Raw genomic sequence first — 21,409 nt, forward strand, 5'->3', positions numbered from 1 at the left:
AGCTGGCTCTGTTTGTTTGGGATCTCGCTTTAACGGTAAGAAGAGGATCTCTCTCGGTCTGTGAATGACTGTTGTCCATCTCAGAGCTCAGCAGTGATGTATTAATACTCCATCATTAGTCTAACTTTAGAGATGGAAATCAGTCTATTGAGAAGAGGTAAGTATTTGTCAGAGATTGGAAAAATACATCCATCAGACATCCTTTAATCCTGGTTCTTATTTTTCTAAAAGAGTCCAGCAGGAGAGAGATGACTCTCCTGGACCCAGCTGTGTCTCCATGAAGAGTGACTGGTCTATGGGTAGACCTCCTGACCTTAAAGATGGACGCCCCTCCAGAGAGAAGAGGTAGGAGTTTTAAACAAACCAGTAGGTTTACTGACAATTCAGGAAATATTTGTGTCTTTGGGTTTGTTTAATATGTAGGGAGGATCAAGGACTAGTTGGGCTGTGATCTAAAAGAACAGAACGACACGTGTCTAAGATCCCAGACAGATTCAGCATCATTATTAATTTGTAAGCTGGGGTCACCGTGTCAGTGGAACACAGATGGGAGGATGAGAGGCCAGAGGAGGAACAGAACTATAGAGGACGAGGATTTCAGGAAGATTTAAATTCTTTGGTAGTTTGAAGGGGAGTTGTTTATTTTTGCTTTCTTGTTAACTGCTAATCTGGTATGAGTTAACACGTTATTCTGGCTGACAGAACGCTGGTCAGCCAATGTTAGATTTAGGGTTAGGGGTTGCTGTCTGAATGTTATATGTTATGTACCTCTGAGGAGTTGTCATTACTGTAGACATGCTCATAAACAGGGCTGTGATCTAAATATAATCATCTAGCTTTTACTTGTCCTTCATATGGTATGAATACTTCACTAAAGGTTTTATCAGCGATTCTAGGCCAAAACATAAATAATCACATTCTTCTGATCCACGAGCTGCCCGCCCCATAAGCAGGCCGTCAAAATACCGTGTCTCCGTAGGCAGCCTATCCTTCGAGATCGTACACAAAAACAGATGGTACTATCAACCACTCAAAAACAAAATAAATAGTATTCAACCAATCAGCGACTAGGGGTTGGTGTTGTGGGGTTTTGCGCTGCGTTCATGATAGATTTTACTGGATGCACGAAATATGGAAGGGAGGGGCGAGCTGGCTCTGTTTGTTTGGAATCTCGCTAAAGAGGTAAGAAGAGGATCTCTCTCGGTCTGTGAATGAGTGTTGTCCATCTCAGAGCTCAGCAGTGATGTATCATGACTCCATCATTAGTCTAACTTTAGAGATGGAAATCAGTCTATTGAGAAGAGGTAAGTATTTGTCAGAGATTGGAAAAACACATTTATCAGACATCCTTTAATCCAGGTTCTTATTTTTCTAAAAGAGTCCAGCAGGAGAGAGATGACTCTCCTGGACCCAGCTGTGTCTCCATGAAGAGTGACTGGTCAATGGGTAGACCTCCTGACCTTAAAGAAGGACGCCCCTCCAGAGAGGAGGGGTAGGAGTTTTAAACAAACCAGTAGTTTTACTGACATTTCAGGAAATATTTGTGTGTTTGGGTTTGTTTAATATGTAGGGAGGATCAAGGACTAGATGGGCTCTGATCTAAAAGAACAGAGGACACGTGTCTAAGATCCCAGACAGATTCAGCATCATTATTCATCTTTAAGATGGGGTCACCGTGTCAGTGGAACACAGATGGGGTAGTTTGAAGGGGAGTTGTTTATTTTTGCTGTCTTGTTAACTGCTAATCTGGTATGAGTCGACAGGTCTTTCTGGCTGACATAACGCTGGTCAACAGATGTAAGACTTAGGGTTAGGGGGTTGCTGTCTGAATGTTATTTGTTATGTACCACTGAGGAGTTGTCATTACTGTAGACATGGTCTTGAACAGGGCTGTGATCTAAATATAATCATCTAGCTTTTACTTGTCCTTCATATGGAGTGAATACTTTACTAAAGGTTTTATCAGCGATTCTAGGCCAAACCATAAATAATCACATTCTTCTGATCCGTGAGCTGCCCGCCCCATAAGCAGGCCGTCAAAATAACGTGTCTCCGTAGGCAGCCTATGCTCCGAGATCGTACAAAAAAAACAGATGGTACTATCAACCACTCAAAAAACAAAATAAATAGTATTCAACCAATCAGCGACTAGGGGTTGGTGTTGTTGGGTTTTGCGCTGCGTTCATTATGGATTTTACTGAATGCACGAAATATGGAAAGGTGGGGCGAGCTGGCTCTGTTTGTTTAGAATCTCGCTAAAGAGGTAAGAAGAGGATCTCTCTCGGTCTGTGAATGACTGTTGTCCATCTCAGAGCTCAGCAGTGATGTATCCTGACTCCATCATTAGTGTAACTTTAGAGATGGAAATCAGTCTATTGAGAAGAGGTAAGGATTTGTCAGAGATTATAAAAATACATCTATAAGACATCCTTTAATCCTGGTTCTTATTTTTCTAAAAGAGTCCAGCAGGAGACAGCAGACTACCCTGGACCCAACTGTGTCTCCATGAAGAGTGACTGGTCTATGGGTAGACCTCCTGACCTTAAAGATGGACGCCGTTCCCGAGAAGAGAGGTAGGAGTTTTAAACCAACCAGTAGTTTTACTGACAATTCAGGAAATATTTGTGCCTTTGGGTTTGTTTAATATGCAGGGAGGATCAATGACTAGGTGGGCTGTGATCTAAAAGAACAGACGACACGAGTCTAAGATCCCGACAGATTCAGCATCATTATTAATGTGTAAGATGGGGTCACCGTGTCAGTGGACCACTGATAGGAGGACGAGAGGCCATTGGAGGAACAGAACTTTAGAGGACGAGGATTTCAGGAGGGTTTAAATTCTTTGGTAGTTTGATGGGGAGTTGTTTATTTTTGCTGTTTTGTTAACTGCTAATCTGGTATGAGTTAAGAGGTGATTCTGGCTGACATAACGCTGGTCAGCCGATGTTAGACCAAGGGTTAGGGGTTGCGGTCTGAATGTTATGTTATATGTTATGTAACTCTGAGGAGTTACCATTAGTGTAGACATGGACAGGGCTGTGTTCTAAATATAATCATGAGGCTTTTACTTGTCCTTCATATGGAATGAATAGCTTTTATTGTAGCTTTTATCAGCGATTCTAGGCCAAAACATTAATGATCATATACATCTGATCTTTCCTCGCGATCCGCGAGCTGCCCGCCCCATAAGCAGGCAGTCAAAGAAACGTGTCTCCGAGGCCGCTGTTTACATCGTGACAACCTGCCCGGCAACAGACGACGCGATGCAGAAAACATGTTTCCAAACGACGAAATAACATAATACAGATAGCGGATCGCTCTCTGTATTATGATAGATAGCGATAACACTTGTTTTTACTTTATATTTGTATTGTATTTAATTGTTTAATCGAAACAATAACAAAATTTGCCCGCGAAACGGGCGATCGCGTCAAATGACAAATGTTTTGCCCGCAAAACGGGCGATCGCGTCAAATGACGTAGGAGGGTTCTTTAAACATAATACAGATAACGGATCGATATATAACACTTGTTTTTACTTTATATTTGTATTTTATTGATTTGTTTAATCGAATTTAGCTAGTAAACTGAGTGTTTTAAGCAGGTTTCATAGTCTAGAATGTTCAAGAACCTTCCTACGTGATTTGACGCGTCGTTTGACGCGATCGCCCCTTTTGCGGGCAAATTTTTTTATTGTTTCGATTAAACAATTAAATACAATACAAATATAAAGTAAAAACTAGAGATGTCCGATATTATCGGCCCACCGATATTATCGGCCCGATATTAGCATAAAAATGTAATATCTGTCAATATCGGTATCGGATTTTTTTTGCCTTAAAACCGATTTTTTTTTAATTTTTTTTTTAATTTTTTTATTTATAGCTCAAATAAATGTTTTCAAAATTGTGCAGTACAGTGCACATTGTAATTGACTCATATTTGTGCATTTATTCAATTAAGGTTATTGAGTTTTAGTTAAAGAAACATACTGCTATGTTGCACATAGTTGTTCAGGTACAATGTTTTATCATTTGTGAAGTCAAGTTTGCCCTATTTGTTGTGGGCATTGTCAAGATTATCTCAGGGAGAGTGTAATCCAAACTGTTGTCTGAGACCATTAAAAAAATAAAAATAAACATGGCACTTTTCCCTTAAATTAAGTTGAAGTATTTTTCTTATTTTGCACAGACAATGTTAACATTTGGAAAGCCTTGTTGCATTCAAGAATGCATCCAGTGGGGCATCACAATAACATTAAGCATGTTGTGTTCATTCCACAACAGGAGATATGTAATGTTACCTAAATTTGGTTTGAGGAAAAATAACCCAAATATCGACATCGGTATCGGCTGATATCGGAATTGAAAATTTAGAGTTGGACAATATCGCATATCGGATATCGGCCAAAAAGCCAATATCGGACATCCCTAGTAAAAACAAGTGTTATCGCTATCTATCATAATACAGATAGCGATCCGCTATCTGTATTATGTTATTTCGTCGTTTGGAAACATGTTTTCTGCATCGCGTCGTCTGTTGCCGGGCAGGTTGTCAGGTTGTCAGGATGTAAACAAACGATGACGTAGGCCGGTACAATTTTCGCCCCCGGTACAATTTTAACGTGACACCGCCTATGCTCCGAGATCGTACACAAAAACAAATGGTACTATCAACCACTCAAAACCACAATAAATAGTATTCAACCAATCAGCGACAAGGGGTGGGTGTTATGGGGTTTTGTGCTGCGTTCATGATAGATTTGATGCACGGAACACGGAAGGGAGAGGCGAGCTGGCTCTGTTTGTTTGGGATCTCGCTTCAACTACCAACAGAAGTGACATCACTCAACATCGCTGATGCAACCTTTAACCTTGCACTTTAGTATGAACTTTTCTCATCCAGATATAATAAGGTGTATTTGTGTGTGTGTGTGTGTGTGTGTGTGTGTGTGTGTGTGTGTGTGTGTGTGTGTGTGTGTGTGTGTGTGTGTGTGTGTGTGTGTGTGTGTGTGTGTGTGTGTGTGTGTGTGCGCTCGCGCGTTATCTCCACAGGCAACCCCAGGAGAGTTCAAAGGTTACCAGTGCTCAGGTTGTACAGCCGCATCAATCAGAGCTGATCAAGGTGTGTGAAACAAGACATTTGACTTGAGCTCTAAACAGGGGTGACCAAGGGGGGGGGGGTTGTCTATATATTTTACCTCTCCCTCTTTATTGCATGGTTCAGTCTTGCGTGGATCCAGTTTTCAGCACAGTCTTTCACTCGGTGCACTTACAAGCAGAACAGACGGAGAACAGACTGTTAGTAGTTTGACACGTCGTCGTTGAGGTAGAAGTCGGGGTATCAGAAACAGAAAGCTGAGAGGGAGGAAAAGTTGTTCACCCAGTTTATACAAAAAAAGGTTTTATTAAATCACCTTCCTTTGGTGCCCGTTAACACGGAGCTACCTAGTGAATCATAGAATATGTATCCAGTGCTTGAAGTGGAAAAAAATAAGTGCCATTACTCCCTTATTCACAGATAAGCGACGTGTGCAAATCAGTTAAAAATTCATTGTAAAATTCTGAGTAAAGAAAAGAAAAGTAAGAGTTAATGCTGATCTTCAAAAACTATTTAATCAAAGGGACAACCATTTCAATTATTGGAGTTATTGCGTAGTTCTTCAAGGAAAGTATTCGAATCCAAAGGAATAGCTTTAAAGAGACTTTATTTGTATAAAGTATTTTCGGTATGGTAAACTGATACTCTGAAGCAAAGAGAGATTGAAGATGTATTCTAAACACGTGCTGAGCGACTCCTAGCTGATCAATAGACCTAACCCTGTCCAATCGCTACCGGGAGTTTCTGAAGACAATGGGTGTGTTCGAAACCGTCTACTTGCTTACTGCTTACTACCTACTAAATATTTGGCTTACTTCTCGAATCCTTAAATAATGATTGAGTAATCCATTTGAGTAATCGACGTTCAGAAGACCGTCCTTACTTAACCACCTCAGATGACGTGAATCAAATGACGTGTCAATAACCTACCGGCCGGGCGCCGTTAATAAATATTATAAATAAATATATAAACGTCACATTTAACGTCACAGTACACCTTCAACCTAAGGATTTGCGGTGATATGTTAAAACAATTATTAAACAATTATTAAAAGCACTGCTGCTGCGGCTCCCCGTTTAGCGCCATTGCTTCCACTGTTCTTTTGAATAGACGCAGTGCATTCTGGGGCAGTTGAGTACGTCTAGTAAGCTAGCGATGCTTACTCAAAATCTTTCCGGAAGTAGAAGACATTCGGATACTACTCGCTTACCTAAACTCGCTTACTAAGTTCTCGCTTACTCATTTTGACGTCATAGTTGGTGCTGCCTTCTGTGGCTAAAGTATTTATTACAGCCTTCAGTAAGGTCTTGCTCCCCTTGTGGCTATGTATGGTATTTACGGCTTATATGTTTGTCCTGCTTCATTGGGTCCATGTGTGGGTAGCTTAGATTCTTAAAATACGTAACAGAGTACACACGCTTTAGTTCACATATGGCACCATAGGCTCTGTGGTTAAACTTCAGGTTCTGGAGCTGCTGTTTCATCCGCATCTTACCTTGCCTTTGCAGGGAGAGGCTGAAAGGGATCAGAGGTAGACAGTAAATTAGTTGTGAATTTGGTGATGAATTCAGTGAGGTAATCTGTAAATGGTAAATGAATAAAGCATAACTAGTGTGTTTAAAGTGTGTGTGTGTGTGTGTGTGTGTGTGTGTGTGTGTGTGTGTGTGTGTGTGTGTGTGTGTGTGTGTGTGTGTGTGTGTGTGTGTGTGTGTCTGCGTGTGTGTGTGTGTGTTGTCATGTAGGCTATAGATATAGATTGATTGTCTTGGCTTGCTTGCATCCATGAAATATTGTAATGTTATGGCCTAGCTGGCTACTGCATATCGAGAACAATCTGGGGATGAGGGCATCCCCGAATATTGACGGGTATTTCGCACACTGCCATCTCAATATATAGCCTAACATACAAATATATCACTGTACTAGACACAAATGTATTTTCCACTAGCTAGTGGTGGTCATTACATTGTAGTGAAACTAGTAAAGGCAACACAGCTTTATGTTACGGCGAAACATGGAGGTGTTACACCGAATTCTGCGACCCGTCGAAATATGTGACCCCAGAGGGCGCTGTTGCACATTTTCTGCAACATGCACGAGTTTGAAGCCAGACTCGGAATGGGTACATTCGTTTTGTGACAACAGGCAATACTTTCTTTCTTGAAAGCGTCTTACTGACTAGCGTCTTATGGGGAAAGAAGCAACGGTGATTGACCGTACTAAACACCTTATCCATACTATGGGTCTGTGAAATGCTAATGAAATCAAATGTATTTATTAAGCACATTTAATACGGTGTGCAATTATTTATTTATGTTTTTGTTATAATGCCCACCGTTTTTATTTGTATGCCCACCGTTATTATTATTTTTTACTGCCGTTTATGAAATAAATATGAACTAATGCCACAATTATTCATGTCTGCGATCATCACAGAGTCCACAAGCAACGCAGGTCGCAATCAACGATGCCACAATCAATCTAGCGCACCGTCGAATTCTGCGCCCACACTGTAAATGCAGGGAAAATGAGGCAAACCCCAACCAAATGTTTTCAGGTCATTTGTCGTCCTCATATCTGGATGTACACACACTTATTCATGTCTGCGATCATCAGAGAGTCCACAAGCAGCAGGTCGCAATCCCCGATGGGTCACAATTCATGGTCTCAGATTTCGACGGTCTGCTGTCATGAATTGTGACCCATCGGGGATTGCAACCTGCTGCTTGTGGACTCTGTGATGATAGTAGTATGGATAAGGTGTTTAGTACGGTCAATCACCGTTGCTTCTTTCCCCATAAGACGCTACAGTCAGTAAGACGCTTTCAAGAAAGAAAGTATTGCCCGGTGTCACAAAACGAATGTACCCATTCCGAGTCTAGCTTCAAACTCGTGCATGTTGCAGAAAATGTGCAACAGCGCCCTCTGGGGTCACATATTTCGACGGGTCGCAGAATTCGGTGTAACACCGGTACTTCGTAGAGTACTGAGTACCGGCCCACTTCGAGCACTGTTCGAGCAATCAATTCAATAGTTCTTCAGCAAAGATGAAATTCATATATACATATGATACATAATGTATACATATATATATTAGTTCTGTCAAGTGATTACAATATTTAATCGCGATTAATCGCAAATCTTTTTTCTATGCTAAATATCCCTTGATTTCTTTGTCCCATTAATTGTTCTCATTTTAATGTTCTTATCAACATGGTGAAGTGCATCGGCTTGCCTTGTGCAAATGTTTTTTTATTGATAACAACATTGGCATATACTGATCAAAACAGGACGACACAAAAAAAAAGCATATAGTGCAATTAAATGATGAACATGCAAACATACTGCCTTGAACATAGCAGTCAGGCTACTGCTTCTTTGTTTCTAGCCCAAAAAAAAAAAAAATAATAATTTGCTTCAATCGCGCGATAAAAAAATTAACGCCGTTAAAATTGGCTTGCGTTAACGCCGTTAATAACGCATTTAACTGACAGCATTCTATATATATATATATATATATACATATGAATCAATAAATGGAAGATCGTTTACTGAGGACATTAGCAGCGGCAAGGCCTACGCTCATTTTGTTTTATCTGTGAATACTGACCCCTAACGGTGAAAAGGTGTCTGACCAACACTGGGAACATATTGACCAAAATGTAAAATACTACGGAATTTCAATGAATTTCTCAAGAGGAAAGCCTTTTTGCCAGAAACAACAGTAATGAGAGATGCCACTCATGGACCTCTGACATTCATACATCAATGGTCAATGACAGCAGGTTAAGTATTGGATAATTAGCACGATGCTACAATAGAGCTACCAGTCTATCAATCTATAGGCGGTCAAATGGGTTTTCTAGGCTGGTGGGTTGTCTAGGTTGGAGGTCCAATGTATTCTTTCATAAGGCCCACAATCTCTAGCGGTACCGCTGGCTCTACATGGGCATTAAAAGCATCTCTTGTGGGGCTAATATTCTCCAGGCTTCCCTCTTTAGACCAGCGAGACGTTAATCTAGGAAAGACACTCCTGATGTCCTCAGTTAGTTCAAAGTAAAGTTCTCCTTGATGTTTGTTCTGTTCCAGAGGGCGGAGGAGAACGCACACGCTTTTCTAGATAAGGAGCTGAAGAAGCTCTGGAGGGATCTCTTCTCAGATTACTCACAATTCTCAGAGAGCCAGTGGAAGGAGGATGGTAAGAACGAGGAGCAGAGGAGGCGCGCCATAAAGGGAGTGGTAGACATCACAAAGCTCTGCCTGATGGAGATGAACCAGGAGGAACTGGCCAACAAACTGGCGAGTGGTAAGATGCTGACATATAGGTGAAATGGTTTGATCCAGATATGTAGGGTTATTGTGGGGGTATAAGGTTAAATGGTTTGATCCATACATGTAGGGTTATTGTGGTGGTATCAGGTGAATGGTTTGATCCAGAGATGTAAGGTCATTGTGGGGAACCAGGTTGAATGGTTTAATCCAGATATGTACGGTTATGTTGGGGGTATCAAGTTAAATAGTTTGATCCAGATATCTAGGATGTGGGTATGAGGTTAAGGAATGTTCAACATTATACTGCTAAATGACTCAGTGGAATAGATGCACCACTATCTTGTTATATCAGGTTAGCAAGTCACTTCCTGCTGATACCCAACAATCATAGCACTACTAAAAAAGTTATAAGATCCATGTGAAGTAGAATTTAGAATAATTATTTCATTACACCAGTCCTATTGCTTGGAAATATGTATAGCATGTGTCTTCTGGTTTGGGATTCAGGAGCTGCTGCTGTCCAGTGCCAACATGAACTCAAGGCTCATCTGAAGAAGAAGTTCCAGTGTGTGCTTGAGGGAATCGCAAGAGCAGGAGGGCAGAGACCTCTGAATGAGATCTATACAGAGCTCCTCATCACAGAGAGAGGCAGTGGAGAGGTCAACAAGGAACACGAGGTCAGACTGATTGAAAAGGCTTCCAGGAAGCCGGCCAATGAGGAAACACCAATCAGATGTGAAGACATCTTTAAACCCTTATCTGGACAAGATAAACCAATCAAAACAATAATGACATCCGGAGTGGCTGGCATTGGTAAAACCTTCTTAACACACAAGTTCACTCTGGACTGGGCTGAAGGCAAAACCAACCAAGAGATAGACTTCATATTTCTCCTCACTTTCAGAGAGCTGAATTTACTGAAAGGGAAAGAGTTTGGCTTAGTGGAACTTCTGCATCAGTTTTCTCTTGAAACCAAAGAATCAGGACTCTACATATCCGACCATGACCAAGTAGTCTTGATCTTGGATGGTCTGGATGAATGTAGAATTCCTCTGGACTTCGAGAACAACCCGATCTGGACTGATATCACGAAGCCGACCTCAGTGGACGTGCTGCTGACAAACATCATCAGGGGATTCCTGCTCCCCTCTGCTCACATCTGGATAACCACACGCCCTGCGGCAGCCAATCAGATCCCTGCTGAGTTTGTTGACATGATGACAGAGGTTAGAGGGTTCAACGACCCACAGAAGGAGGAGTACTTCAGGAAGAGATTCAGAGAGGGGAAACTGGCCAGCACAATCATCTCTCACGTCAAGAGATCTCGAAGCCTCCACATCATGTGTCACATCCCAGTCTTCTGTTGGATCACTGCTATAGTTCTGGAGGACTTCTTCAAAGCATCCCAGAGAGGAGAAGAGGTGCCCAAGACAGTGACTCAGATGTACAGCCACTTCCTGAGGGTTCAGTCCATACAGGGGGACAGAAAGTATCGTGGGAGACCTGAAACCGATCCACACTTGAGTTCGGAGAGCAGGGAGATAATTGTTTCTCTGGGGAAACTAGCTTTTAACCAGCTGGAGAAAGGCCACCTGATCTTCTACCAGGCAGACTTGGCAGAGTGTGACATCGATATCAGAGCAGCCTCAGTGTACTCAGGAGTGTTCACCCAGATCTTTAAAGAGGAGTTTGGACTGCACCAGGACAGGATGTTCTGCTTTGTCCATCTGAGCATCCAGGAGTTTCTGGCTGCCCTTTATGTCTTTCTGTCCTACATCAACGCTGGTGTCAACCTGCTCTCAGAAGAACAGCCAACCTCCAGGGAAGATGAACTCCTCCTCCTCTACCAGAGGGCTGTGGACAAGGCCATAGAGAGTAAGAACGGGCACCTGGACTTGTTCCTCCGCTTCCTCCTGGGCCTCTCTCTAGAGACCAACCAGATGCTCCTACAAGGTCTGCTGGGACCAGGAGGAAGTACATTATTGGGCAATCAAACTCAAAAAGTTCTGCCGGGAAAGACCGGAAGGAGGTCACAGATCAATACCCAAATAGTTAATTATATCAAGGAGAAGATGGTTGGAGAACTCTCTCTCGAAAGAAGCATCAATCTGTTCCACTGTCTGAATGAACTGAACGACCGTTCTCTAGTGGAGGATATCCAACAGTACCTGACATCAGGAAGTATCTCCACAGTATCTCTCTCCTCTGCTCAGTGGTCAGCTCTGGTCTTCATCTTGCTGACATCAGAAGAGCAGCTGGACGTGTTTTACCTGAAGAAATACTCTGCTTCTGAGGAGGGTCTTCTGGGGCTACTGCCAGTGGTCAAAGCCTCCAAAACATCTCTGTAGGTTCACTAATAAATTGTATTACAATACGCACAATAACACAATATACAAAATGTTAGAATATAATAAAACTATATAATCTGTAGACATACTTAGAACATGTTTTACCATACACACAAGACAATATACATACTACTATAAAAGTAATATTATGATACAGTTTTCAGTACTACAAAAAAACTGTTATGAGTATTGTTGTTAGAATCAACATTTTACAGCTAATATATAACTAACATTTAAAGATATCAGGTATAATCAACTATATAACGATGTTAAACTATAGGAAAAGTCTTATAAAACATTTAATCACGGTACCTAACATGTTCGGTTTCTTGTGTGTGCAGACTGAATGGCTGTAAGCTGTCAGAGAGATGCTGTGAAGCTCTGGCCTCAGTTCTCAGCTCCAACTCCTCTAGTCTGATAGTGCTGGACCTGAGTAACAATGATCTGAAGGATTCAGGAGTGAAGCTGCTCTCTGCTGGACTGGGGAGTCCACACTGTGCACTGGAAACTCTCAGGTCAGTTTTATTCAAAGTGCAAACAGCTACACGACATGGTTCCATTTCAGAGGACTTTTAACTACACCTGGTTTGAGAATTGCTCCTGAATGACGTCAAACTATATCATCTAATATCTCAGTAGCTTTGAAGATCACATTTATTAGAGTGGTCAAACATTTTAAGATGTAGAAATACAGAACAATATGTAGAAATACAGAGCAATATGTAGAAATACAGGCAACGTAAAGCGATTGAATATGTAGAAATAGAAAACATTAAACGATTTAATATGTAGAAATACAGAGCAACATAAAACGATTTAATATGTAGAAATACAGAACATAAAACGATTGAAAATGTAGCAATACAGAACCCCAGAGGGGTTTAATAGTCATCCTTGATTTTGAAGCCCGGTAAAAGTTTCTGAAGACGGGTATTGCAAGTGCACTTAGTGTTTTAGTTTTTTTTAAATGTGCCTACGCAATATGATTTGATTCACAACTCCTAACAAAAGATTGAATTAATGAATCAATAGTCATGAAGAAGGAAGGATTGAGACTGATAAGAGATAGTTGAAGGCCCTACTTAGCTCCGCAGCCCTCTATTTTCGTTAGGTCTGAGTCCGTTAACATGGAGTTCAGGATCCCTACGGCCATCAAGCGACTGCTGAAGGAAGTTTGAATGTCCAGTCATCTCCTTTAGCTCACTCCCTGATCCCTGAAAGCAGCGAGGAGATCGAGGCGCTAGCATCACTGGACGTACTCCTCTCCAGTGTGGGCCCATGGCGGCCCTGTGTTGTTCATTAGCCACACCATGTTTCTCCTGTGAGCTAGTTGGATCTTTTAAGCAATTTAAATCTCAGTTACTAACATGTTCTGTTTATTGTGTGTGCAGACTGAATGGCTGTCATCTGTCAGAGAGATGCTGCGAAGCTCTGGCCTCAGTTCTCAGCTCCAGCTCCTCTAGTCTGAGAGAATTGGACCTGAGTACCAATGATCTGCAGGATTCAGGAGTGAAGCGGCTCTCTGCTGGACTGGGGAGTCCACATTGTAAACTGGAAATTCTCAGGTCAGTTTAGTTCAATTTGCAAACAGTAATACCACAAGGTTCAATATCAGAGGACTACAAAACAACTACTGCCCCCTGGTTTGAGTATAGTAATTACTCCTAAATAATATATTCGCTAATAACTCAGTACCTTTGATGACCACATTTATTTGAGTGGTACCATTGGGCATATTACACCTTGTTGCTTGTCTGGGATGCGAAAATGAAAAGTTGAGAAGTAATCCAAAAACTCTTGTGACCCATACACCGCACGACCCCGAGAGTTGCCTTTATTTGCACACCACACACCACACACGCACACGAAACACACACCGTATCTGACACACCCACGACTCCCTTGGTGGCAGTGCCGCTCCCCGCGAGCCTCCCATTTGTGGCACCCGGACACGGCGACCACGGCCCTGATCACCACAATATAGGTTTCATAGGAACAACTCAACTTTTTTTTTTGTTGCCATGACTGTATAAGGTCTTGGTTATGTTATAATATTTTACATGCATTTTTTACGTTATTTTATCTTCGGAATTTCAATTTAAGACATGGAAATACAGAACAATATGTAGACATACAGAACAACATAATTGAACATGTAGAAATACAGAACAAAATAAAATGATTGAATATCGAATTAATAATAGCGTAAAAAACGTATCTGTAGGCACACTTGTTTTACAATACACACAACACAATTTACCTATCACTATAAAAGTGATATTATGATACAGTTTTCAGAAATACAGAACAACTGATATTAGCATTGTTGTTAGTATCAACATCTTACACCTAATAAATAAATAACATTTGAAGATCAAATGTATTCGTAAAACCATCCGAAAAGTCTAATAAAACATTTAATCACGGTTCTTAACATGTTCCTGTTTATTTTATGTGAAGGCTGGATGGCTGTAATCTGTCAGAGGGATGCTGTGAAGCTCTGGCCTCAGTTCTCAGCTCCAACTCCTCTAGTCTGAAAGAGCTGGACCTGAGTACCAATGATCTGCAGGATTCAGGAGTGAAGCTGCTCTCTGCTGGACTAGGGAGTCCACACTGTACACTGGAAACTCTCAGGTCAGGGTTAGGGTTAAATGTGTCTTTGGGTTTGTTTAATAGTAAGGGATGATCCAGGACTAGGTGGGCTGGGATCTAAAAGAACAGACGACACGTGTCTAAGATCCCTGACAGATTCAGCATCATTATTCATTTGTAAGCTGGGGTCACCATGTCAGTGGAACACAGATGGGAGGACGAGAGGCCAGAGGAGGAACAGAACTTTAGAGGACGAGGATTTCAGGAAGATTTCAAAATTGTGTTAGTTTGTTTATTTTTGCTGTCTTGTTAACTGCTGGTCTGTTATGAGTTAACAGGTTATTCTAGCTGACAGAATTCTGGCCAGCTGATGTGAGGGTGAGGGGTTGCTGTCCTGCTAACTTCTAGCATGTTATGTATGTTATGGGTTATGTAACTCTGGCCAGCTGATGTTTGGGTTAGGGGTTGCTGTCTGTATGTTATGGATGTATATGTTATATGTTATGTAACTCTGAGGAGTTGTCATTAGTGTAGATATGGTGATGAGGCTCTAGCCGGGCATTGATCTGAATACAATCATAAAGGTTTTCATATGAAATGATTACTTTATTAACCTTTTTACTTTGGTTGGAACTATTCTCATCCAGAAAGAATAAATAAAGGGTGTGTGTGTGTGTGTGTGTGTGTGTGTGTGTGTGTGTGTGTGTGTGTGTGTGTGTGTGTGTGTGTGTGTGTGTGTGTGTGTGTGTGTGTGTGTGTGTGTGTGTGTGTGTGTAGGTTGTCTGGCTGCCTGATCACACAGGAAGGCTGTGCTTCTCTGGCATCAGCTCTGAGCTCCAACCCCTCCCATCTGAGAGAGCTGGACCTGAGCTACAATCACCCAGGAGACTCTGGAGCTGCGCTGCTCTCTGCTGGACTGGAGGATCTACACTGGAGACTGGACACTCTCAGGTATGGAGAGGACAGCTCACCAATCAGAGACAATGTCTCCTACAAGGATTCAACCCGCTAGTATGAAGTGGTTTGAAAAGGCAGCTGTAACTCATGTTGTCTAGAAAGTGAGACGGCAGATGATGAAGGTGAATGTTTTAACATGCTGCTCTCACTTTGTTTCCCCCCCAGTGTGGAGCACAGTGGAGCGTGGAGGCTGAAACCAGCTCTAAAGAAGTGTAAGTGTCTGTTTGATTCATCACAACATACACTAACTATTGAGATGGAAAGTCCATCCACACAGCAGGAGGTGACGTCTGTCCTTCTGTGAATGAAGATTATGGTTGACATCATGTTTGTTACCCTATATGCATTCAGCAGCGGCAGTGCGCCGCTGCTGAATGCATCAAGAAAGCATGAAAGTCCTCAAAAAACGTAAATATGTCCAGAACTCAGCTGCACGCCTCCTCACTGGTACCCGCTCCAGAGAACACATCACACTGTCCTCCGTGAACTCCATTGGCTTCTAATTAAACACCGAATCAATTTCAAAATCGTACTCATCACCTACAAGGCCCTCAACAGCCTCGCCCCCCCCTACCTTGCCGACCTCCTCCATCACCACGCCCCCTCCCAATTCCTCAGGTCCATCTCTGCCAACCTGCTACAAGTTCCACGGACTGAGCGACGGACTTGGGGTGATCGGGCCTTCTCAGTTGCTGCCCCCACCCTTTGGAATTCACTCCCCTCCCACATCCTAAAAGGATCAATAAAGCCTAATCTAATCTAATCTAATCTAATCTAATAAAATCTAATCTAATCTAATCTAATCTAATCTAATCTAATCTAATCAAAGTCTCTCCAACCCTCTCTTCTTTCAAATCTGCACTCAAAACATACCTTTTTACACTAGCCTTCCCCACCTAACTCCCACCTTATTCTTCATGTTTAACCTCTGTTTTCCTACTTTTGATAGGGCAATATGTAAAGCGTCTTAGAGTACCATATTAAGCGCTATATACATTTAATTTATTATTATTATATATTTGGAAGCTGTACATTTTCCCCCAAAAATCTCACCAGAAGTAACCATTTAAGGTTTTTTCAAAGTTTTCTACCGGGGAGGGGGGGGAGGCCCCCGGACCCCCCTAGCGTTGGTTACCAACTCGCAGCACCACTGCTACAAAAAAATCTAGGGGAAACACTGCTACATGTATCAAATCCAATAGGTATTATGATAGTTATTTATTTATGGTGATGAATATTGCTAGTAGGCATGGCAAGGCAACTTTATTTATGTAGCACTTTTCATACACAAGGCAGACTCAAAGTGCTTCACATATAAACATCTTCATACAATAAAATAAAATAATAATTAAGCAAAGTAAAGCATATGCAAAAAATTAGTAAAATAGTTAGAAAATAAAGGCAAAGTTAAAACCGCATTTTAGAAAGTGCAATGTATTTAAGATCAGATCATCAGCCTCTCTGGTCTCTCTGGTCTAACATTAGACATAGCACATCATATTCATAATAACAGGTTTATAATGATGCATGTATTTCATCTACGATTTCAGCTAGAATACTATTATTATCTTTAGGGGTGATGCTGTTTGTTATCATAATAATAGTAATGGAGATGATTATGATGATTAATAATAATGGTTTAGCAGCCTAATCATGTCTGTTTCTCCCGTCAGATGCCTGTGAACTCACACTGGACCCAAACACAGCCAACAAACTTCTCTCTCTGTCTGAGGAGAACAGAAAGGTGACGCAGGTTGAAAAGAACCAGTCGTATCCGGATCACCCAGAGAGATTTGACTCCTGCCCCCAGGTGCTGTGTAGAGAGGGTCTGACTGGCCGCTGTTACTGGGAGGTAGAGCGGAAAGGAGAGGTTTATATAGGAGTAGCATACAGAGGAACCACAAGGAAAGGAGCGGGTGATAACAGCGGGCTGGGATGGAACAACAAGTCCTGGAGTCTTGTTTGTTCTGATGATGGTAACGTTGCCCGTCACAACGGTAGTAGAACAACCAAACGTCCTCCCCCCGCTGGCTCTAAAAGAGTAGGAGTGTATCTGGACCGGCCTGCTGGCTCTCTGTCCTTCTACAGCGTGTCCCCAGGTGGAGGGGGGTCCTCAGACACACTGACACACATCCACACCTTCCAGTCCACCTTCACCCAGGAGGACCTCCTCCCTGGGTTTAGGTTACGTCAGACTGGTTCCTCAGTGTCTCTGGTAGTGTCCACTGTAGATACACACACACACAAACACACATGTACACTGTTATAAACACACCCAAACCAACCAACACATATGTACATAGACATTAACACACACATTGTTCATGAATCTTTATACACACACACATATCCATAAAAACACAAGTACACTAACAACTACACACACACATCGTTCATGGATCAAACACATAGCAGGTCAGTGAGCCGGTGAGAAGCAGCAGGTAACATTGGTGTCTCTCGGTGGTTAATCTCTCAGCCCTCTCTGTGTTCAGCTGGGCTGCTGAGCGTCAGATTAGAGGGGGCCGCTTGGGTCTGGGGGGTACTCACAGTCCTGACGTTGTTGAGGACCAGCTGTTAGGGGGACGTTTGAATACCTGTGGACCCATGGGGACGTACCTGTAGTGCATCGGGTTGTTGAGCAGCAGCTGTTGGTGCTCTGAGGGTCAACACGTTCATTGGAAATACAACTCTTTGTGTTTTGTGTCTTTAAGTGCTGCATTTTATTTGGCTTATGAAAAGTTCAGCATTATAAACCATGAAAATACTTTTAAAGGATCCATATTATGGTGTTTTCCCAACCAGTAAAACATAGTAATTGAGTTCCAGAAAATATGCATTTGAAGCCGTTGAAATAGCTTTTAGCCTACCGCTATTCCCCTCTGATTCAGTCCCTTCACAATGTGCCGTTTCTGGTGTCCGTAGCTTTAATGCAAATGAGATGCTGCGGCTGCCCAGTAATTATAGTAATAATAATATAATATATAGGTCTCTATATTATATAATATCTTATATCACCGCCAAAAGCTATGAGCGCCTCGGGTGACATTATGAATCATAAAGACTGCGTCTGACGTCTATGGTACTTCCACAACAAGTAATGACTCGAAGTGGGGGTTATCTCGGCCATGGTGGAGAAGAATTGGACAAAAGGAACTATGGCTTTGACTCTGAAGTCAGATTGGGGGATTGCACTCTGTGTGTGAACACCTCCGCCCAGCACTCATCCACTGGTCCACAAAATCGTATCTATGCTCTTTTTGGAGGGGGATGGGGAAGTGGGTGGTAATATTTAAATGTACCCCCTTCCTATGTAGGAGGGGGCGCCGAAACTGACTCGCTCGTGTGGTAACTAGGCGGGGTACTTTCAGAAATGCATATCTCACTCAAAAAATCATGTACAGACTTATTTCAAAGTTTGTATGCGTGTGGGAGCACCAGAGACCCAAAACAACACCCCAAATCCCAGGAAAAGTGTTGTTTTCATAATATCTCCCCTTTAAGATCTTCCTTTGGGTTTAGCAGGTTGTACAAAGATTTATTTTTCTAGTGTAAAATGTGTTTTAAATGTGCACATTATTTTAGGGTTAGGGATTTTACATATTATATACATAACTGTATCCAAGGAATCCAACGTCAGTTTTTATTTTTCCATGCCTGACATGGAACCTGATTTAAAGCAGATTTAACAATATAATCCTAAATTATAGATTTCCATGTTGTGAATGACTTTAACTGAAGATAGATTCTTTGTGTTCTGTTGGGAACAACAATTCAAATTTTCATTCCTAAAGATACCTATTTATGATTTGTAATTGTTCATAAAGCATAATGTTAATAAACAACCTAACGTTCTCGTGTGTTCAGATGATTTTTCCCATTTGTTAAATTTTTATCTTCTGGAGACATTTCCTCCAACACAACAGTGGAGTCTCCATTCACCCCTTCATCAGTGTGGAGGGAGGATATCACCACACACACACACACACACAACAGTGGAGTCTCACTTTTTTAACCACACAGGCATGCACAAAAACAAAAAGGAAGTAATCTGGTGAACTATATACACACACACACGCTCACATACACACATAAACATTTGCAGACACACATTACAGAGTTACAATTATGTTTATTTAATCTAGAAATCTCTCTCTTCCTTCATGAAACATAGATAATATAACTGGCATCAGAGTTAGTGAGGAGCTTCTACTGCTAACCCTCCAACGTGTTTCAGGACATGGGTTTAACTTATCTAAATCACATACAGTTCAAGTTCTCCATCACTCTCCATCACTGATGGTTAATCTCCACCATCAGTGATGGATGGATCCAACACCAGTAAGAAACCAGTAAGACACCAGTGAGACACCAGTGGGACACCAGTGAGATGTTCTGCCATTCTCCCAGAACAAACAAAGGACTGAGGCCTCCTCAGTGCTGCCCCTGCTGGCCGGACCTCCACACTGCAGTCATGTCCAGTAGATAGACGATAGCCCAGAGCAGCGGGCCGCGCCCTCATTCTCACCGCTCCCCTGATCCTCACCCCCTGAGAGGACTCCTAAACGCTGGGCCTTCTCTTTAGTCCTGGGGGGCTCTCCCTCACAGCAGAGGACTCCTAAACGCTGGGCCTTCTCTTTAGTCCTGGGGGGCTCTCCCTCACAGCAGAGGGTCCTAAACGCTGGGCCTTCTCTTCAGTCCTCGGGGGCTCTCCCTCACAGCAGAGGGCTGGGCCTTCTCTTTAGTCCTGGGGGCCTCTCCCTCACAGCAGAGGGGCTTCAGACCCCGGGGCCGGCTGACCTCTGTTCAGGATGATGAGGAACACAGGAATAATAACTTCATTCAACCTTCCTTACGTTTGCACTGTTATATTTTCATACACGGGGCTGCACACAATTTCACAACTAGGATGTCCTGAGGATAGTAAATTAGTTTTAGAAATGAGAGTGTGACCTCTAATTTGTCCTGAAGGGTGGGGGTGCGTTAACTGGAAAAGGCCCCCTGTGAGTATTGCTCCCTGTTTGTTCGCACACCAACTGCAAGTGCAGCATTACTTTACACCCTAGAAGTCATACTTTAGTTTCCCTCTTCAGCCCTCAGTGTGGGTGTCAGCCCTGGGACCTGGTGGTTTATGGACCTTGCTCTGTCTTACTTATCACCAGTGTTGGGAACGTTACTTTAAAAATGTCATTATAGTTGCTCACTACTTGTTCCCAGAAGTAACTTTGTTAGTAACTGAATTACTCCAGTGGATTAAATATCGACGGTGCAACCGGTGCACTGCACCGGGGCCCAGGAGGCGTCAGGGGCCCATTGAGGAAGTAAAAAATAATAATAATCGCCTAGGGCGGCAAATGTGTCGCGAGCGCCCTCTGGTGGCGCCCTTAATTAATTGCCTAAATTATACGAAACCCTTGCCGTAGCAAGCAGGACAACGCAACAAGTAACTTGTTACAAGGGAAAGTGACTATTTCCGTGCTGTAAAAAGTTGCTACATGTCAAAGAATTTGGCTTTTTCTGAGCAGCTTTCAAATGTCAGTTAAAATGAGTAGAACAAACAGGTACTAGCAGTGGCGAAGCTAGACCTCTTTTCAAAACTGGCCTTAGCCCACCCTATCGTTTCGTCCTCAAATATCATATTCAACCTCTTTTTTTTTACACAAGCAATGAGAGAATGGATGTTGTACACTAATGAACAGGCTCAAATGGGCTAGTGAAATCGAGCGCAACCTTCCTGCAGGAATCTCTAACCTCCGATTTGTGGGTGGGAGACTCCTGTTTGACATAACCATAAATGCAGCACGAGCGCACCTAACATAGTTTCTGCTGTTTTGTCTGTCAAAAAGGCTAGCTAGTCTTTATCAGAAAATCCACGATTTCCAGCTGTGTAATAACATGACCAGGTTGTAACTAACCCAAATCGTTTAATCCAATCGTGCAATCCAATATAAAGTGTGTTTAACTCTATAGCAAATTAAATCAAACTCTGTGTGCATCTGTGTGTTCTGTGTGTGTGTGTGTGTGTGTGTGTGTGTGTGTGTGTGTGTGTGTGTGTGTGTGTGTGTGTGTGTGTGTGTGTGTGTGTGTGTGTGTGTGTGTGTGCGCGCGCGCGCGCGTGTGCGTGTGCGTGTGTGTGTGTGTG

At 42.4% G+C, this 21,409-nt stretch overlaps 1 protein-coding gene across 1 annotated transcript; it reads left to right on the top strand.

The window, feature by feature from the left end:
* The first annotated feature begins 1,417 nt into the window (after positions 1-1,417).
* LOC130377090 (NACHT, LRR and PYD domains-containing protein 3-like) lies at positions 1,418-18,567 on the top strand. The gene is made up of 11 exons (XM_056584061.1): positions 1,418-1,492; positions 2,460-2,573; positions 5,055-5,124; positions 9,191-9,407; positions 9,881-11,717; positions 12,063-12,236; positions 13,113-13,286; positions 14,182-14,355; positions 15,091-15,264; positions 15,436-15,482; positions 16,944-18,567. The coding sequence occupies exons 1-11, from the start codon at positions 1,425-1,427 to the stop codon at positions 17,537-17,539; spliced, it is 3,645 nt and encodes a 1,214-aa protein (XP_056440036.1). The 5' UTR covers positions 1,418-1,424; the 3' UTR covers positions 17,540-18,567.
* Positions 18,568-21,409: the final 2,842 nt, after the last annotated feature.

The sequence above is a fragment of the Gadus chalcogrammus genome, chromosome 23 (assembly GCF_026213295.1).
Source record: "Gadus chalcogrammus isolate NIFS_2021 chromosome 23, NIFS_Gcha_1.0, whole genome shotgun sequence".
Lineage (NCBI taxonomy): Eukaryota > Metazoa > Chordata > Actinopteri > Gadiformes > Gadidae > Gadus > Gadus chalcogrammus.

Coding starts and splice junctions, on each gene's coding strand:
- LOC130377090 (XM_056584061.1), top strand. CDS start 1,425: ATGAAGAGTGACTGGTCAATGGGTAGACCTCCTGACCTTAAAGAAGGA. Junction 1,493..2,459: donor CGCCCCTCCAGAGAGGAGGG/GTAGGAGTTTTA, acceptor TTTTTCTAAAAG/AGTCCAGCAGGAGACAGCAG. Junction 15,483..16,943: donor GAAACCAGCTCTAAAGAAGT/GTAAGTGTCTGT, acceptor TTCTCCCGTCAG/ATGCCTGTGAACTCACACTG.